General features: G+C 44.3%; 1 protein-coding gene across 2 annotated transcripts; it reads left to right on the plus strand.

Moving 5' to 3' along the window:
• The first annotated feature begins 11,823 nt into the window (after positions 1-11,823).
• Positions 11,824-20,830, plus strand: LOC117966968 (transcription factor Sp1-like). Of its 2 annotated transcripts, none has more exons than XM_034913951.2 (6): positions 11,824-11,918; positions 12,517-12,611; positions 12,920-14,315; positions 16,666-16,828; positions 17,951-18,147; positions 18,975-20,830. In XM_034913951.2, the coding sequence occupies exons 1-6, from the start codon at positions 11,912-11,914 to the stop codon at positions 19,295-19,297; spliced, it is 2,181 nt and encodes a 726-aa protein (XP_034769842.2). In that variant the 5' UTR covers positions 11,824-11,911; the 3' UTR covers positions 19,298-20,830. The 2 variants fall into 2 exon arrangements, with proteins under 2 accessions (XP_034769842.2, XP_034769843.2); XM_034913952.2 differs by lacking the exon at positions 11,824-11,918 and adding an exon at positions 12,156-12,405.
• The last annotated feature ends 568 nt before the right edge of the window (positions 20,831-21,398 follow it).

Here is a 21,398-nt window from a genome sequence, read left to right on the forward strand (position 1 = left end):
AGAGTTTTCGTCTTGTTTCATTCCTTTTTACCAAGAAACCTACTTTTTGCCATCTCTCTCTCTCTCTCTCTCTCTCTCTCTCTCTCTCTCTCTCTCTCTCTCTCTCTCTCTCTCTCTCTCTCTCCCCCCCCCTCCCCCAGAGAGTCATCGCGCACCACTCACTTCTATTCAGTAGACAGTTCATTATCCAATTTTCTCAAATTGCCCTCTATGCGTCTTTTACTTGCATAGGCACTTGGATTTCAAGTGGTTTCCCTGAGAACGACTCTGTAATTAAACAGGACGAGTGGCTGCCCAGGCTATCGTGTACTTACTGCAGTTTGCATTACAGGGGCTCTGCAAACGTTTAGGGAATTAAATAGGCACAAATATCTCTTTTAGGTGGCGAGGGGGCGGGGGATGAATGCAATGGCACACTCCGACTGCAAACAAATTCTGCAAGACCGCAGGTTTTTGCAAGATTAAAAAATACAAAAAAAAGACAGTCCTAAAATGTTTGCAATGAGGAATGTCTGTACCAAGTTGCATCGCAGTTGAAATGCAGGCGAGTATAAAACCTGCATCACTGCACTGTTCTATAAATCCCAGAGACTGAGGGCTGAAAAGCGCATTTTCTTTGCAAACAGGGCAGAAGAGCACACAGCAGGGCAGGGTAACAAGGGGCTGTTCGGATAAGGGGCTGTTCTTAGGAAAGATTAAAAAGACCGCAAACTGACTTGATTTATTAAGTATTAGTTGCTACAGAAAAGATCGGGACCCCGTCCTTCTTCTCCCTCCTAATTTGCGCACTGGCCCCCGCGTGCATTCGTCTCCAGACACCAGCAGCCTTATTTATCCCCCATGTGGAAGAATGAATAGACAGGTATCTGATATATCCTCAGTGACCTTTTATATTATATTCTCAGATAGCGGGCCCTTTTCACTAAACTATAACCTATGAGTTATGAGTTGTTTTAAACACGCATTCTAAATACAGCAAATATTGTTATTGATATTTTATTTTAATGAATATCAAATTATATCGAGATATGTTTATAATTTAAGAAATAATTCGTGTATAAATTAAGCTTTTTCTCTAGTGCAAAGTTCACTTCACTTTATTAAATATTAGTATTTAAATAATAATAATAATATACTGTCACTGTGTGCACAATTTTACCCTGTTAAGTTTCAGATCTATATTTTATAATAATGCATATAAGTTTCGTTTTCTTTCATAGTTAGAGCAGGGGAAGTTCTCGAACTCATGATTTAAAATTCTCAAAACAAGGCCAGCTGAAACAATATGAATCTCTCTTTCATGTGTTAGTCAAGTCAATAGAAAGCTCTCCTGTATTATTATTAATACTAAGCTGAGGAGTTAAACCCACGCCACGATATGACATAGTGCTGTAAAATACTCTAAACAAAATCCAGCTTTGACGGATCAGGGTTCGGGGTGCTGATCCAATCAGCGCGGTTGTATTTAAAGCTGTTGGAGATTTTAATGCCTTAATGGAACAAACTATTCTCTGAACAGGGTTTAAAACCGACGCTGGTTGAAAATCAATCGATCAATCGATTTATTTATGCAGCTGAGTCAATTGAGAACAAATTGTCATTCACAGCGAAGACCCGGCAAGAGGTTCACCCCGCCAAACGACATAAAACATGTAAAAAAAAAGGTCATTTTTATTTGCTTTAAAGAAGAAAACGAGTCTGAATATTCTTTTAATATTTTTTTTTTTTTATCAACGCCGGTTTATATTTTTGGGGGAGATAAACTCCTGAAGTTATGTGGTTTCTCTCCGAAAAAAAGGCTCATTCTCCGGTGCCCTCTCCACTATACATAGCGTCCTTTCTATTTATACATTTTTCCCCTGCTCGTCCATAATGATGTGGCTTTAAATGCACGTGTGGTTTATTTAAGAAAAACACATTTTATAGGGTTCTGAGCAAGTAGAGCTGAGAGAGCTGTGGTTCTTAAATGATTTATTTAATGTATATATACTGGTGCATTGCTTACATTTCTTTTTTGCACTGGACTATATAGATGTCTGCAAAAGTATAAAAAAATATATTTGTGCAGAGGATGCTTTTATGTATTTTATTTGTTTTCTTCCTTCTTGAAGACAAAGCGCTGGAGTTCAGAACGAGCCCAGTTTGAGGGGAGCTCACTCCCTGCAGCCACAGCCTGTGGTGGGCTGCTCTAAAAGCAGAGCCTCCGAGAGCCTTGACCTTAATGGACGTGTGGGCGTGGCCCTGCGGACTGAGACTGGGGGCCCCTCCCGAACGCCCGCGCCTGTGCCAGCGCCCAAGGGCTCCAGACGTCCTGACCAAAAACCAGGAGGCCCCCCACACACACTGACACACACTGACACACACACACACACACACATACACACACACACACACACACACACACACACAAACAACACACACGCAGCATCAGAACCCGAGGTGCTATGGGTGTGAGGGTCACGGTTTACAGATTATCGTACAGGGGCTGTGAAATACCCCCTCCTACCCTCCGAAGCGGGGAGTTCACGACTGGCAAAGGCACCAATCTGAATGAAACGAAGGTTTCTTTTGAATTGTATTACTGCATGCAGACTTTATGAAGCAAAATGAGTTTATTCTATAGGGGGGTGCAAAACTTTTGGCCAGAGCTGTACAGTGGGGTTCAGTCACAAGGGGTTCTGTGCTGTAAGCTTCAAACACGCGCGGTATCAGCATCGGACACACAGCATTGGGACCACAGGGCTCCAGAAAGGGGGTCTTTTCACTCAGCTTTACAGACTGTTTAAGGAAGGTTTAGAAGTTGCTTCCCGTATTTTAAAGCGCTGTCTAATCAAAGAGACTGTTCAGAAAAACCCCTTCATGTTTTGTGAATAGTTATCTTACTTTCAATGCTCTTTAAGTCTGATATCTGCTATTAGCGGCTGTGTTGCTGCTACTATTTCATGTATTATGCTACTATCATGTATTCTGCACTGTCCACTGTATTTCATGTATTATGCATTGTTTTTTTTTAATGTATAGCACGTATTGTGCATTTCACTGTATTTAAAGTATTATGGATTTTCTTCTTGTTAAAATAAAGATCGATTGATTGATTGAACAGGGACCAGAGTAACCAATGACGTGAATCAACGCCAGTTGCCAACTCCACTCTACCGGGATTCGAACCCGCAAGCTCCTGGTCGCCGCACTCCGTCTGTGGTTGTGACTTGACGACTTGACGACCTCCATTGACGACCTGCCTCTACACCTCTAAGCACGAAGAGGGATACCTCATGTATTAGATTTCAGACACTCGGGCAGTTCAAGTTGCACTTTAAGAGTGTGTGAAAGTTTTGTACGAAAGAAATGCTCCCAATCCTTTGCATCTAATCCCTGCTGACAGCCCCTCTCGGATACAGCTCCTCGGCTGCTTCTGCAGAGTGCCTGAACATTGTGTCCCCACTGCTTGCTTCAGGAAAGCCTGTAATTATCACATTTACAGGGAAGAGCTCCGAATAATGAAGCAGACTCAGCCAGGACATTTATGAAGCAGCTCCGGGAGGCGACGCCCCTCTGAACCCAGGGAGATTAACCCTTGATAGGCACAATGTGGCATTTTCTTTTAGTATATCTAAGAAACAGAACACAAAGCAACGCGAAGGTGTTTAGGTATAAAACTGTATCGAGAGTTTCGGAGTTCAGCGCCAATGTTATTGCTGCTGTATGGCGCTGTTTTCTTTGTTTTTTTATGTGTGCTTTTCTGTTTGGATAAGCCATTTCTAAATTAGGAAACCCAAGCTTGGTCGCCTAACCAGGAATGATAACTATAAACCAGATCAATCTTTCAATTAGATACTTTTTTCCATGCGATGTAAAGGAATCTCATAAGTGCAGCCCCACTAAACCCTCTGGGTATCCACTGTGGCTGCTGGTGGTTTAAATAAGGCTCCATGATGCCAAGAATCACTATATATATATATATATATATATATATATATATATATATATATATATATATATATATATATATATATATATATAAATATTATTATTATTATTTATTTCTTAGCAGACGCCCTTATCCAGGGCGACTTACAATCGTAAGCAAATACATTTCAAGTATCACCATATATAGCCATGGTTGTGGTGTACTGTAACAATATCATTCCATTCAGGGGATCCACACACACTGATAGAAATTCCCAAAGTTCACTTCTTTTTAACGAGATAAGGAATGGATTAGCCAATGTTGAGAGTAGTTGAATAAAGATCGTATTGAGCACGGGGCTAAGGGGTCGGGGCGCTATCCCGGCGTTTCAATTCACAGCAGCTGCTGTTTGCGTTCGGGGTGTCGTCGCTGGGTTGGGGTTTGAGTTCACAGGAGCCGGGGGGTGTTTTCAAACCCTCAGCCAGTTTATCCAAACAAAATAAATAAACGCGCGACTCCCGCTGCCCGAGCCTAATCAATCCCGCCTGGTGACGTGCGATTCTGGCATGAAACGTTCTCAAGAGTACCCCCCCACCCCCCACCCCCCCTCTTCAAGAATATCATATAAAAACCCACAACGCGACTTTTCAAATAAGGTGGGTTTTATGATCTGCCGCTACACAGCAAATTAGAGGCTGACACCCGACCAGCGCCACTGAGAACAATCCGGGTTCTGGTTCAATAAAGGGGCCTGGCAGTGGGTCTTTATTTCCGAGTCTGGGTTGTCTTTTGTGTATTTGTCCATAAGCGTTTCCATCATTTCTGCCAGCTGTGGACAAGAGGAGCTGCGACAGCAGCGGTTTAACTTCTGAATAGGAGCGGTGTCCAGTCATTCTGTCAGTGTGTCAGTCATGCAGTGAGAGTCCAGTCATTCTCTCAGTGTAGGATTACCCGGTGTGTGTGCGTGCGTGCGTGCGTGCGTGCGTGCGTGCGTGTGTATCAATAAAAAAAATACTGAATGTTTGTTTTACATTTGTATTCTTTTGTGCCTTTAAGTGCTTCTGTGCTGTATAAATCTAAAGATGGAGTACTGGAAAGAAAGAAAGAAAGAAAGAAAGAAAGAAAGAAAGAAAGAAAGAAAGAATGAATGAAAGAAAGCCACATGAGACGATCCGGCTCTTCGAAGGCTCAAGTTGCAGCCACAAAAAAAGAAGCTAGAAACCAAGCACTTCTGTATCAAGACAAAAAAAACCCCCTCAGAGACGGCCTCCCTCTACCCCTCTCCTCTCCTCCCCGCATCCCTCTGCCTCATGTGCCAGAGAATCAGTCTGTGGCTGTTCCCTCATCAAAGACGCTGCGGCGAGGAGAGCAAGCCGCCGGGAATCCATCCTGCGCGGGGTTAATGAGACCGCGACTCCCCCTCTACACACCCGCTCCCCTCGAAGATTGATTTAGCTCAAGGCTGGCGTCTGTCTATAGCACCGCTATAAGATATCACAATGCAGGCAGTCATGTGCACAGGATAACTTTTATGTGCAATGCAATGCTGCAAGTCCAGCTGGTATGTGGGTATTTTACAGTGACACCTCCAAACACGCTGAAAACGAGTAAGATCTCGCTTACAATACCTTCAGCTTGATCAACAAGCGCTTCAGTAAACGGATCTGTTTTTCGTATTGGTTTTGAACGATAAGTGAGATGCTCATTCTGTTCACAGTATTGTTGATTCATGTAACCCGTGTATGTAAATGTCCATAAGGTCGTTTTGCAGTTTCTCTCGCGCTTTTTTTTCTCTTGGCTATACGTTTGCATTTCCTATGCTTTACCATACTTCTCTGCTCGACACGATGCTTGACTGTACTTGCATGCTTTCACAGTGCTGTGTTACACTTTGATAAGCTTTTGCTGTGGGGAACTTGCATCAGAGGTGATTCTATTAAGCGATTTTCACTGTGAGCTCCGTCTATCTTTTCTATCCACGGTACCTCCATCTATCATGCTGCGGTGGTTATTTTTTTTAAGTGGCTTTGACTGGTCGGTAATGAAAGTATCTCAGGGCGGCATGTGTTTTCAATCTCTCTCAATAATCTCCTTGTCTTATTTCCCTCTGAAATGCCGACTTCTAGCTCTTAAAAGGCAAACCGCGGAGCGCTGACTGCCCTCAGCCCAATTACACGAGCTGAATGCGGTTTCAATCATGACCTCCCCCCCCCCCTCCCCACCCCTCCCCTTCCATCCAAATCGAGCCTCCCTCACTCCCTCCCTCTCTCATCACACCCCCGGCTAAACTCCATTGGGTCTCCCAGGGTTCAAGGCTGAGTCCCCGGCAATGCGTTTTTACCTGCTCCGGAGTAGAAGGTATAGTGCGCTTTTTAGAACGCAGAGAACGCAATTTTGCGAGTTATGTTAGTTAATTTAGCAAATGTATTACTACAGTAAACGCCGATAAGACAGGCACCAAAGGGACAACCATGAAGACGCAAGACCTTAAACCTCTCTACCGCTCCCTCCCGCTCTTCCCTCTCTTTTTACCGCTGTGCATCAGTAAGGGCCCGGTGGTATCCTGCGCGTTGTCAGTCTGTTTTTCATTAAGCACAGCGGTCGCAGGAGCACTGCGCCTAATTACAGCACAGACTGTAAACTAGCGAGGCGGAATTCTCAGAGTTACTGTAATATCAGCAGCTTACAACTTTTCTGTGTTTTTTTTTCGCGGTTGTTGTTTAATGAATGTCGTGCTATTAAACGGTGAGGGACGGTGACGCTGGTGAGAGAGCGCGACAGGGAGCGCGCCTCAATCCAGACCCGAATACCCCCTGCCTGCCTGCCTGCCTGCTATCTGTCTGTCTGCAATTCCGTCCCGGACCGTTCCCCCTCTCTTTAATCAAAGGCTGATAGTTGAAACACATTTCGACCGGCACAGTGAATTAACCCCCCCGTGGCACCTCATCCTCAACACATTTCTCTTTTTTCTTTGAGCTTGTTTTAATAAATCTCTCCTCTCTCCGTTTCCCTTGAACTTGCCGTACTGATACTTATCATTAAAAACCCAAACTGCCCAGGGCTTCCAATCTGGTTCTGTGCTATGAAGTTACTTTGTTATAAACTACAGATCAGGGGAGTGTCACCGGAGTGTTTAGAGCTCATTAAAATGCGCGGTGACAGCGCTGCAGAGCTGAGAGTGGAGTGTTTAGACTAGTGCTCATTATTATGAAGGTGCTGGTAATGACAGCGCTGGAGAGCTGAGAATGGAGTGTTTAGACTAGTGCTCATTATTATGAAGGTGCTGGTAATGACAGCGCTGCAGAGCTGAGAGTGGAGTGTGTATACTAGTGCTCATTATTATGAAGGTGCTGGTAATGACAGCGCTGCAGAGCTGAGAGTGGAGTGTTTAAACCGCTGCTCATTTTAAACAGGCGTGGCCGGTGTGGTTCTGGTAAGGTTCTGGTGAGAGTGTCTGTAACATTTATCACTGTATATTATTATTATTTTATTATTTATTTCTTAGCAGACGCCCTTATCCAGGGCGACTTACAATTGTTACAAGATATCACATTATACATTATTTCACATTATACAGATATCACATTATACATTATTTCACATTATACAGATATCACATTATTTTTACATACAATTACCCATTTATACAGTTGGGTTTTTACTGGAGCAATCTAGGTAAAGTACCTTGCTCAAGGGTACAACAGCAGTGTCCCCCACTGGGGATTGAACCCACAACCCTCCGGTCAAGAGTCCAGAGCCCTAACCACTACTCCACACTGCTGCCCGTACTACTCCACACTGCTGCCCGTATAGACAGTATTACATATAATAACATATTTATTTTTATATAGCGCCTTTCATAGTGGACCACCATCACAAAGCGCTTTACATAGACAGGCTGTGAACTGTGCATTATATGCAGAGTCACTTCCAATAGGACATTGATTTAACATCTCATCCGCAGGACGGAGCACAAGGAGGTGAAGTGACTCGCTCAGAGTCGCACGCAGAAGCCCTGGACTTTAAAAACTGGACCACAGCTAGCACAGCATATTGAGTTTGATTTTTAATTTCCATTTTTTAGAAAAAAAAAAGAAGGGTAACATTTTTTCTTTTCTTTTTAAGACGATTGGCCGTGGCTTTTGGGCATTTAGACCACTTGCGTCATGTGATAAAAAAAAACGTGCTATCACGTGTTAAGCCGTGTATTACCTGCAGTTTATCACCTACTCCATACGTGATAACGCCATTGTGATGTCATCATCTGCGTTCCACCTTCAGCAGTGATTGATCTGCAATACGGCTATTGCCCCTTCACTGATACACGTCACAAGCGCCGTGTAGAAATACACAAGCACGTTCTGTATATGTGAAGTTTCTCAAAGACGCACAGCCCAGTACTTTGAGGGGACAGTCCAGGCGGAGGAGCCAAAGACCATTAGCGTCCATTAGTGTGGAATTACTTCACTGTGATTCTCAAATCACCCCCGCATTAACTTTCCACGGCATCATGCTCTGCTTAGACTGCGCCAACCTCAATCTGCCTCCTTCGCCGTTTGGAAAAAATTGAGATTTGAAATATGGGAAATCCGACAAATCCGACCCCCAGATCGAGTGAGCGTTTGAAGAGAAGTGACGGGTGTGTGATTCACCTTGGTTTGGATCGATTCCTGCCCGAGTCTCCTCGGATTCCATGACGCTTAACCCTTAGCTCCCCGGATCCAGAGAGACAGCAGCAGCATGAGTTTTAATGCAGGGGGGGTTACTTCAGCAGATCTCTCGCTTAATCAAGCATCCCCGAAAGCGAGGTGTTAATTGGAAGTGCCGTTCCGTTGCAGTTTGTTGGATCAGTCATCTATAGCAGATTCCTGGCAAGCCCCAGACTGATGATCTAGCTTCTGTGTGTTTGTAGACCCACCGCAAGAGCCCGGGGCTTCCCATCAGAGAATAAACAAATGCATTCGGAATTATCTACCGGATTGGATGTATTTAATGATAAAGTTCTGATCTCCTTCTCTGGCTTGGGTGTTTTTTTTTTGTTTGTTTTTTAAATTTCAGTTTGAACACGCAGATCTGATTGTCCAATTAACATATATATGCATTCATCATAGTTTAGCATAAGCATTTACCACACCTTGGTTTACTATTAAAAAACAAACAAACTATGCATTCACTGTGCTTTTATTACACTTGGCTGTGCTTTTACTAACGTCATCCCTTATAAGGCATGCATCTTTAAAACACGTCGTTTCAAGACAAGAACGTGTCATCTGAAACTACTTTAACGTTCCTTCCTTTACTGTAAAATTCTTAGAACGAATTTAGAACGTGGTTCCACATCCCTATTCTAAAACCATGGCGACACAGGAAATAAAACGACCCACCAGAGCTTTCGCAGCATTAGATGCCTGGATGTGCGTTATCACCATTCGGCCACTAGATGTCAGCAAACGCGTATTTTTTAGGCTAAATTTCACTGTACAGATAAACATAGCCTCAACTGTGCTCATTCAAAACAGAAGCGTTTTTATAGTAAGTCAGTTCACCAGTAATGTTTTCCCTTGCTTTTTCCATTCATGTTATATAGATGTTAATACATTTTTTAATACAACAAAAAGCAGAATGTCAAAAGGACAATCTGGGTTTTGAGAAGGAATTAATGCATCAACATTTATAGCGTTATGTATCGTTATTAGGTTCAATCGTAAGTACTTGTGTTTCAGCGTGCAAGCTTCTGAAACGAAGAAATTAAGTTTTAAAAAGTAACTTGTTTCATTTTTTTTTCTGTCCCTGTATATTTTTGTAATCATTCGGTTTGTATCGCAGTTTTTGTTGAGCTCTGTTAAGTTGCTGTGAGTTTAACAGCTCGGTTGATCAGTTAAGGGTCATTTACATTAATAAGCGCCCCCACGCCTTCTCTGTGTATTGACAGCCACACAAAAGGAAAGTCACCCTGGCAAAGATGTTCTTATTTAGTTTGCATGCGAAGTGGTCGACTTCAGGACAGGCGGCAGGGGATCTGTGTGAATCTCCCCTGGTGTCGCTGTCTTCCCTCCCCGCCAGGGGCCCGGGAGGCTGGGCTGCAGAAGCCCCTATGCTGGAACTCCACCCAGACTGGGTGTCCACTGTTTACATGCGAGCTGGCATGTGCTATGAAACCCCCCCTCCCCCTTCTCCCCTCCCCCACAGCCTCCCATCCGTCTGTCTGCCAGCCTTCCTCTGAAAAGGGAGGGGCTGGTGGGTGATTTTGTGAATCAAAGCCATGCAAAACAGTACCCCTCCCCTCCCATCTCCTCCCTCTCCTCCCTCCTTCTCTCTCACGGTTCCAGCCTCATTCACAGGTTCTCAGCAATGAAACCGCTGTAAAACTACACTCTTTTTTTTCTGTTCAAACAAGTGTCTTTTGCGGTTTCAGTCCTGGCCCGTCTGCTCCCCACGGCCTCCCCAGTTAACGGAAGCAGTGGCGTCAGGCCTGTAGTTCTGTATTTTTTTTTCTTCTTGTTGTTATTGTGGTAAAAAAAATATATATTTTGCATGTCACAGTCAGCCAACGTGTCGTTTTTGCGTCAGCCGTTTTGCTGTCAGTCCGCAAGTTGTGCATTTGCTGTAGATCTGTTTGAATGTGTATGTTTTGGTTATTACTGCTTTGGGGTTTGTCGGTATATAGTGCAGCCTCTTTATTTCACAATGTGATTCAGACATCAAAAATTGTTGGTGTCACATGCTATTTACACCACCGCTGGGACCACAGCACTACATAATATGAATATATATTATATATATATATATATATATATATATATATATATATATATATATATATATATATATATATATATATATATATATATATATATTATATTCTCACTGTTGTGATTTACACGCAGTGGTCTCAGTAGGTTCCGCAACCCACCCAGGGTCTGTAGTCTGGACCCTTTTTGGCACCCTTAAATGGTGTGTATTTAAATACAATGTTGAATTAAATACCAAGGCAAACCGGCTGCGACAGCACAGCATTGACTGCTTTTATAACACCGTGTTCCCTTCAGATAACATCGACACGAAGTCAATCGCACTGTATTATTCGAGTTTATAGGCTACAGTAGGCATAGTCCAACGGCATTTGATTTATATGGGGTAATAAATCACAGGGCAAAACAGCAAACGTCAATATATATATATATATATATATATATATATATATATATATATATATATATATATATAACGAAACTGAAAACATTGATAATAATGCAATAATAAATAAATAGATTTGTAAATAAATACATTAATGCAAGTCTTTATTTAAAAGAAAACATGTGCAAACATTTACATTTGGACGGGGGGGGGGGGGGGGGTAAAAATGGCAAAAAATAAATAAATAAATAAATAAATAAATAAATAAATAAATAATTTTAAAAAAATAATAAAACAAAATGGCGTGATGCCACAACCAAACGCCATCAAACGCCCTGCTGGAATGAATCTTATATATTCATATCTATACACACACACGCATATTTCTGTAAAGGTGGGAAACAACAGCATTTAAAAAGACAACATAACTACAACTCTTAATAATATAACTACAACTCTTAATAATGGCGCCTTTTCCGCCAAAAAGAAACCCCCGAGCTGGGGAGGGTACAACCTACCCCGAGCTGACCCCACCCAAATACCAACCCCCTACTGTCATCCTCATTGGCTATCGTTGGCCACACGGTCAAAACAAAACTCCCGGATTGGAGCTGCAAAACGTCAATCACGTCCAACATTCCAAACCCACGCCGAACGCGGCGGCGAATCAGGCCCCGCCACTGCCCCTCCCCCCTCCCCCTCCGACCGCCCCTATTGGCCCTCCCCGCGCCAACTCGGCACCCGATTCGCCGGCAGGGGCGTCGATCCCGCCCTCCGCGGCCTCGCTGTGCAGTTTGGTTGCCCCGTCTCCAAAGTTGGAGTCAGCCCTCGAGAAACTGTAGCGAAACTCCGCCCGTCACTGAAATGAGTGGTAAGAGAGGAAAGAAAGAAATAAAACACGCTTTAAAAGATAACTCTACGCGAAAATAGATACTTAACAGGGAAAACGGGGGCATTTTAACAAAGGCGACACTCGCTTTTAAAAGCAGCGAGGTCGGAGTCACTTACTTTGCCCAGTGACTTTCTCTGTTTTGCTAGACTTAAACCAAACTGCATAATTATTACGTGCCTAAGTTTTGTATATATATATATATATATATATAATGTATATATGCTGGTAAACTTTACAGGAATGGCCGCTTTCATAGCGTGTTTGTGTATCGTGTCGAAGTTTTATATTACGATATTTCCTTCCAAGTTCCAGCGAGGCATATGTTTGAGAACAAAAGAAAATAAATAAATACTTAAGTTGTTTATCGTGTAAAGATAATAATAAGCCAACACGAGTCATTCGTGTAACGAGCAGTCGCCGCGTTTACAGTAGCTAGTTTAAGATCGCCGTTCTGCTCAACAGTTTTGTAAGTAAAAAAAAAAAACAACTCACAACTTTTGCATTTCGACTGCGCTAAGATTACACCCCGACTAACATTTTCAATACTTCCTAGCTTCTTTTTGTTATTATTTTTCAGATCAAGATCAGCAGCAGCAGCAAGAGGACATGGCTGCTTTAGTCGACATCGGCGGCAACGGCTTCCTGCAGAAAAGGAACGCTAACAACGGCCAGGTAAAGTGTTCTCGTTTATCTCGGACACAGTAAGATGATTTTTTTTTTTTTTTCGAGGGTGGGAAATCAAGCGAGAGCCGGGTTTGTTGTCTCGACTGCTGCCGCTTTTGCACACATGCTATTTCAACTCGCGAAAAAAAATAATAACACCACCACACACACACGCACTGGGAGTTGATGTTCTTGGGTAAGCCCTGCTCTCTAGAATCGGTTTGCACTGCCCTCAGTGGGCTGAGGCCGGCAGACGGCCTGTCCTCCTTTTGAAGTAACCCCTCCCTCCTTTTGTACGTGTGTGTTTTTTTTTACAGGAGTCACAGCCGTCTCCACTGGCTTTGCTGGCAGCCACATGCAGCCGGATTGAATCTCCAAACGAGAATGCGCAGCAGCAGCAGCAGCAAGTCTCATCCGAGCAACAGATAGACCTGAGCACAGCACAGATAACGCAAACGGCCAACGGCTGGCAGATTATCCCCGCTGCCTCTTCAGTATCCAGCTCTGGAGCTGCCACCATCACCACTGTCAGCCAAAGCGGCGGAGATGCTGGCAAGACCCGGCAGGTGATGACGGGCGGGCAGCAGTATGTCCTGTCCTCAGCCCCTGGGATCCAGGGCCAGCAGGTGTTGGCCAGCCTGACCAGCGTGATGCCCAACATTCAGTACCAGGTCATCCCCCAGTTCCAGACAGTCGACGGGCAGCAGCTGCAGTTCGCGTCCCCGGCGCAGGGCATCAACGTCCAGCAGGACGCCTCGGGGCAGTTCCAGTTGGTGTCGCAGGGCGGTGGCCAGCAGATCATCACCACCGGCCGGGGCGGGGGCAATGCGGCCGGGCAGAACATCATCACCATGCCCGGGGGTCTCCTCCAGCAGGCCGTGCCCTTGCAGAACCTGGGCATCGGCAGCAACCTCCTGCAGAGCCCGGCCCAGTTCCTGGCCAACATGCCCATGGCGCTCAACGGGAACATCACGCTGGTACCGGTCGCCAGTGCCGGATCCGGGCAGACCGTGGCGGAGACCGGCGCGGTGACCACGGTACACCAGCAGCAGCAGCCGACCTCCAGTTCCGGAGGGGTGTATTTCACTAGCTCTGGATCCCTGGGCACCACCACCCAAGCCAGCAACAGCCTGGCCAGCTTCACCACCGTGGCAAGCGCTCAGCAGTCCACGCCTCAGCGTTCCGGCAGCGGCGGGACAGGATTCCAGAATGCGGGGACCGCCGGCACTGTTCACATCCAGCCTTGCCCGCAAGACAACAGAGACTCTCAATCTCAGCAGCAGCAGCAGCAGCAGCAGCAGCAGCAGCAGCAGCAGCAGCAAATTCTGATCCAGCCACAGCTGATCCAAGGAGGTCTCCAGACCATCCCGGCCGGCCAGGCTTTCGCCACCCAGACCATCTCCCAGGACGCCCTGCAGGGACTCCAGATCCAGACCCTGCCCAACACCGGCCCCATCTTGCTGCGGACCGTGGGCCCCAATGGCCAGGTGAGCTGGCAGACCCTGCAGATGCCGAACACGGCCGGGACCCAGACGATCACCCTGGCCCCCATGCAGGCCCTGGGGCAGAGCTCCGGAGGCACAGTCACGCTCAACGCCTCGCAGCTCTCCGGCATGCAGGGCCTGCAGACCATCAACCTGAACACGCTGGGCAACGCCGGCATCCAGATGCACCAGCTCCAGGGCGTGCCCATCACCATCGCCAACACCGCAGGTAAGGGTCAGTCTTTTCTGCTGGACACGCACACGCTGTGCACAGTGTAGTCTCGTCCGCATTAAGAATGGGGTGAGTCTCCATAGCGTTTTCTGATTTGGGTTTAAAAAAATTCCCTATTTTTTTATTTGTTTTTTTTAATCTAAAGTTTTAGAAATGCTCAACCCTAAAGTTTTGAAAATGAAACAGAATACTTCCTTTTAATAATAAATACTTGACCGACCCTGATGTTAATGCATCCGATCAGATAGGGCTTGTATGGGATGGAAATGACACCAGACTAAGATTAGTTATACTGTAATTATTTATATTTAATATATATATATATATATATATATATATATATATATATATATATATATATATATATATATATATATATATATATATATATGTACAGGGTGCTGTGTCAGATACAAGCTGGTTTTCACCCACTCAGGGTTAGAGCAGCCAGTAAGCCCACTCTGACGTCTTGCTAAGGGTGTGCCTATCATCAACACTACAAACAGTGTAGATTCAGTTCATTTGATCATTAGAGGTAAGAACGGTTTTATTTAGAGCTCTACAGTGGCCGTCATTTTGCTTTATTTCCCAGTAGGATTGCCGTTTTTTTTTTTTTTGTTTCACTTCCCGTCCGCTGCGTGCCAAATGAAACGCTGCCAAAGCAAACCCTCTGCAACTTGCGCAAGAACTTGGTTTCACACAAACAGGGGCTCGATGGGGAATCACTCAAGATTGCATCAGGCACCTATCCCTGGTTATCCCGGTATTATCCCTAAAAAAAAAAGGGTGGTTGATGCAATCTAAGGAGATTCCCTCAACAACAAACTCTTAATGAAACCCGAGGTGGGCTTATCTCCAAGGTGATCAGCACAGAAGCCCGGTTTTTCAATGCTATAGACAGGGTGTAACATGCATCGATTTAATTGTATCAGGGGTCTGAAACCATCTGGAAGTTCCTTCACCTGAATCTTGAATGCTAAATGCACCTCAATCAAAGCTTTGCCTTTTGCCAAAACACAATAATAATGATAATTTTATTAAACGTCTCGTCTTACGTGTAGCACCTCCAGTCACCGCATGTACCACGTCGAGTTTCCTATCTGTTTAATAATGCGTATGATTTTATATTTTTAATTTTCCCAAAAAGGTTTCGGCAGGGCAACTTCTCGAACTCTATATTAGCTCACGCAAGCTGTTTTTAAAATTTCCAAATAAAAAATGTAAAAGTCGTGACAGACAGCAGCATGTAGGATGCAGAAACACGACCTAATCATCTAATAAACATATAGATCTGTTTGGAAAACTAGCAGTGCAAAGGGAACCCGGCCTGTCTGTGTAATTTCTGTAAAGGTCTTGTAGTGTCGGGTTGTTGTCCTGTTCTGGTGGATTGACAGGTTTTTCTAGTTTGTAGCAGGCTGTGCAGATTGCTCTGTGCTGCTTGCATCCAGTCAGTCTGGAGCAGACTGTTCTCTATAACAATGCAGGGCTGTAACCTGAGTCCACCCTTCAAGGGAGGCGCCTGCCTGCCCTCTGTGTGTGTGTGTGTGAGGGGGGGGTGGGGCGTGTAGCTTCAACTCATCCTGTGGATCTAATGCTTACCAGACTCGGCTCCAAAGTTTCCTCCACTTATTTTTAAGCCTGCAATAATAAAAAAAAGCATTTAATTTAATTTAATGCAGTTTTCTAAGTGCAGTTCATCAAACCCTTTTGTCTTTTTTTGTAAAAACCCATGCTTCAGTATTTCCAGGTTTACAGACTGCTTGATTGATTTGATCTTTGCCCTCCAGGTAGTTGAGTCTGGATACCTGTTCTTGCAAGTCTGCCGGCTTTACAGCTTATTGTCATAACGATGACTGCAGCATTTTTAAAAGGGCACTAGAGCGCTCTGTTGAAGAGAAAAATAAAGCATTCAGTGGCCACCTTTTTTAAAAGACACATTTTGAGGTTAAAAAGGCATTTTATAGAGAAGAGCTTGTGCATAAAGTTAACTCTTTTAGCTTTGTGACGAGGCAGCGTTTTACAGTTGCATGTGCCCTGAAGTGATCATCCTTACTGACCTACACAGAGTCCTTCATGGTGTTGGGCTTTCTTCTCTTCAAGATCTGCTTATTCCCTTTCTTCCAACACCTTGATCGCAGAACGCCAGTCTACTGCGGATTCCAAAAATTGGTTAAAATCATCGTCTCTTTGTGCGTTACTTTATAAAAAAAAACCCTGGATACAGAATTGCATTTTAAATTCGAAAAACACACCACAAGTCCAAATTCTTAGCACGAAGAGCCCTGTATTACACCTGTGTTGTATTGTATGAAGTTTAATTTAACTAAATGTTTTTGTGTGTGTGTAGGGGACCAGTCTCAGCTGGGTTTGCAGGGAGCGGGGGGAGACAGTCTGGATGACAGCACAGCGATGGAGGAGGGAGGGGAGAGCAGCCCGGGACAGCAGCCTGGGCAACGCAGACTACGCAGGGAGGCCTGCACTTGCCCCTACTGTAAGGACGGCGAGGGCAGGTACGCACACAACATGCTTACAAACAGAGCAGGGCTGGAAGTACGACTCCTACTGCATAGCAGACTGATCCATTCCTGGTTTTACTGTGAGTTTAATAAGACACACCTGAGCTTGTTACACTGTGGCTGATCAAGCTGGTAGTAAAACCTGGAACGGGTTAAACTGCTATGCAATAGGAGTCTTATTGCCATCCCTGGTAGAGAGAGTTATTTCATGGGTATTCTCGTCAATGTTGGGCCAAGCTGTTCAGTTTAAAAGCTTCTGACAGTGTTCACAGAGTTTAGGTTCTCCTGTTGCAGTTTTTTGGGCGAGTATCATTTAGCAGACTTGGGAAAACATTTGCAAGCAGATTGGATTCAAAACCTGGTGCATGGTTTAAGCTTGTTTTAAATGTATTTTGCTATCCATAGCTATAAAACTCTTCATTGTGGTAGACGTATTCACTGTACAGCTGTGGCCAAAAGCTTCACATCACCTAGAGTTTCAGGATTGAGACATTAATTTGGAAAATTAATATTTTATGTAACATACTGTAAACCTAGAAACTACATCGCAGGTGTCTACCGGAAACCATAACAGTAGTACAGTAGTATTTCATGTTAGGTTTCAAAATGTCACGTTACTCAATTTGCCAGTTTTCCATTTTTAGCATATGCAAAACTACAAAGCGGTATGTAATTTTCAATATGTTAGCGTAACATTATTCGGCAGGTTTCATCCGACTTTATGAAGCAAAATGAGTTTATTCTATAGGGTGATGCAAAACCTTTGGCCGTAGCTGTAGGTGTAGGTAACTGAGATGGTCTGCTTGTGACGTGAGTGACCGCCCACTTAAACCCTCATCCCCCTAGGGCAGGGGTCTCCAACCCTGGCCCTGGAGAGCTGCAGGGTCTGCTGGTTTTTGATCTGTTACGTAATTGAACCAATTATTGGGTTAATTAGTCCAGATTAACAGGTGTTCCTTTATCCACTGATGATGTAAAGACACCTAGAAAGCCTGCAGGACTGGGGCAGTCCAGGACCAGGGTGGGAGACCCCTGCTAGGGTGTCCCAACCCTTAGTTTGAGCACCCCTGGGTTATGGCGTCAACATGTTTTGTTCTGTTTGTGCCTCCTGTCCAGGAGCAGCGATCCGGGCAAGAAGAAACAGCACATCTGCCACATCCCGGGCTGCATGAAGGTGTACGGGAAGACCTCTCACCTGCGGGCTCACCTGCGCTGGCACACGGGCGAGCGCCCCTTCGTCTGCTCCTGGCAGTTCTGCGGGAAGCGCTTCACCCGCTCGGACGAGCTGCAGAGACACAAGAGAACGCACACGGGTCAGTCTGCGCGCGCCGCACCACGAGGCTCCTGTTCAAGCAGCGGTATCGGTGTGGGAGGCTTGGGCGTCCAGTGGTTAGAGAAAGGGGCTTGGTACCAGGAGGTTCCCGGGTTTAAATCCCTGCTCAGCCACTGACTCCCTGTGCAAGTCACTTAACCGCCTTGTGCTCCATCCTTCGGATGCGATGTAAAACCGAGGTCCTGTTGCAAGTGACTCTGCAGCAGCAGCAGCAGTTGTTGATGCGTAGTTGCTTTTAATAAGTGTCTGCTAAATGACTAATAATAATAATAATAATAATAATAGCATGGAAGTTAGTCCTGCAGGAATTCTGCAATCCTAAACGGCCGTGCCCAGCAGTCAGGCTTGTGCTAAATAAAAAAAAAAAAGCTTTTTTCCCTTAAATTTCCTGCAGCAGGTACTTAATTAATTAGACGAATTAGCAGGGCTGTTTGGATCAGCTCAGAGCATGTGTGGAAGGAGACTGGTTTCTGGCATTTTATTACCACATATTAGTGGATTAAAAAATACTAATTAAGTAAGCAGTTTAAAACTGTAAGAAACTAAAAAGTCAAGCACACAAAGGCTTCATCTAGTTTTGCCTTCAGTCTTTACAGTGTACTAACTGGGGAAACTGTATATTCCTATATGATTTAAAAAAAAAAAAAAAATACTTCCTTATTGGTAGACTGAAAGCGTCACGAGTCGAATCCTTTGTTCTGCTTCACTTTCTCTAAAGCTCGTTACGTTATTTAGTTTTGCGAATCTTTATTCTCACCCACAGCCTCTAATGTATTTCTCTCTATCTCCCTCCCTCACCCCACGCAGGTGAAAAGAAGTTCTCCTGCCCCGAGTGTCCCAAGCGCTTCATGAGGAGCGATCATCTCTCCAAGCACATCAAGACGCACCAGAACAAGAAAGGAACCGGGAACGGGGGAGGGGCCGCGGCGACTGGCGACTGCAGCCCTGCCCTCTCCATCGCCATCGATGCAGGCTCCGCCCAGGAGGGGGGCGTGGCCTCAGACCAGCACGCACTCATCACCATGGAGACACTGTCTCCGGAGGGCATCGCCCGCCTCGCCAGCAGCGGAATCAACGTCATGCAAGTTACGGACCTGCATTCCATTAACCTCAGTGGCAACGGGTACTGAGGACAGGGGAGAGGGGGTGGGGAGAGAGGGGCGCGCTCAGGCTGTACATAGTTTTAAAGAGTAAAGACAGGAGGTGGTGGTGGTGGTGGTGGTGGATGGGTTTAACCTGTTCTGGACTTGTTTTCCCTGTCTGTTCCCTGCAGCCCAAACCAAGCGCAGTGTCTCCCTGTATCAGCAATCTGTTTGGTACAGCCCTGTACTAAGCCACGACGCTGGTCCCTTTTTTAAAAAAAACACTTTTGTGAACCGCCTTTGATCTGGCGTGATGTGTAGACAGACTGCTCTGTGACGCGCCTTGGAGATTTTTTTTTTTTTAATAGAGAATGGGATTCAACGACCACAGCAACCCAAGACTTGAACACAAATCCTCTCCTCTCTCTCTCTCTCTCTCTCTCTCTCTCTCTCTTTATAATTTTCTCTCTTTCTCACTCTCTCTAAAAAAAGAGACGACAGCAGGACAAGGACTCAGACTCAAGCCGTGACCAGAACAGCGAAAATCCTGTTGATCAGACATTCTACAAAATTATTATTTTTTATCCTTTGTTGTTATTTTTTTGTATTGCTATCATTATTAAATATAGGTACACTGAAAGCCATCAAGCCTTGATACACTATACTATCAATGCAAACTATTTTGTTCTTTTTTTTTTTAATAAATATAGAAGATTCATAATATAGGATGGTCAATCATACGATCATACGAATGCCTTACTCTGTATTTTTATATATATAGATATATGTGTGTGTATCATACCTGAAATTATTAAACCTGTTTTATTTTTTTTCCTCATGCGACCAAGATTAAGCTTAATCACTAAGATGAGAATTATCTGGAAAAATACCCCGGTTTTAGTTTAAAAGTATAATTTGTAGATTGATTATTTTTTTTTTGACTGCATTGTGTGTCATTTACAAACCTGTTTCTTTAAACAGACACAAACACACACAGAGAAGTAAACTGCAACTATTGCAGTTGAGCAGTCCAGGAGCTGAAAAAAAAGACTCCCACTGCAGAGCTGTTTGAGCCATTCCTGTTTTTACACGCAACGCGCTTAAACTGGGCTCCACTCAATCTCGGCGTTGCCTGTTCTAGGTGTTCGAATCACAGTAAAACCTGGAGTGTCTCAAACGGAAATTTCTCGCAGTAAAACCTTGTGCAGTCTCGGACTGCGCTGCAGTGGGTAGATGACCTCATCGCTGCATTGTGAGTTGAGGGAATACCTGCTTTTAAAAAAGGAAGCAGTTCTGCTCTAGATAAAGGCGTACGTTTTTGCTTAGTTTTTTTCCAATCAGGTCTGTTTGATTTTTTATTTATTTCCCTCTCCTGGTTGCTCGTTGTATTTATTCCTGGTTCATCGATGTACCTTCAGACACATCATTGTTGTCAGAACCCACGTTTTTTATTCATGCGTATTGCAGGTTTTTTGATATGTAATCCTTTAGAAATGTTTTTTTTTTAAAATTGCTATTTTTGGATGAGAAACTTTGTTTTGTAAGGAGAACTTATATTAAATAATTGTAACACTCTTAAAATCTGGATGATTTGGGGGTTGGGGGGGAAAGGGGTGGGGGGGTTGACAGTAAGCTATAATTGTGTTCCAAGTCCCCTTTTTTAAATTTTATTTTATTTTTTATTTATTTCTTGGCTCAATTTCTCCAATTAATAAGGTCAAGAAACTAAGGACCGTATTTTCAAAGCGTTTACTCCAGTCTTTTAAAAAGTCTGCTCGTTTTCCAAAACTAGACCCAACTTCGTTTTTATATATTCCAAGTCCACTTGGGCTCTCACTGTGTGTTTTTTTTTTGTTTTTCAGTTTGTAACATTTGAAAAAAACTTATCGCCTTTCAAAAAGTAGATTAGTTAATTTTGAAGAATGGAGCAAATGCTGTGAAAATATGGCCCAGAAGCACTTGATTTACTCAGAACTGTACAGCACTGGGGAATCGGCCTGCGTTGAACTGCTGTCCAGGATTAATTCTGAAAATATTAAGTTTGTTAGTTTGTTTAAGGACTGTGGTGGTTGCAATCCCAGGTGATTTCCCTGCTCCACGCAGGGCACACGTTGATCAGATAACTCCTATCACTGCTCAGTCATAATGA

This window comes from Acipenser ruthenus, chromosome 45, assembly GCF_902713425.1.
Source record: "Acipenser ruthenus chromosome 45, fAciRut3.2 maternal haplotype, whole genome shotgun sequence".
NCBI classification, from domain to species: Eukaryota; Metazoa; Chordata; class Actinopteri; order Acipenseriformes; family Acipenseridae; genus Acipenser; species Acipenser ruthenus.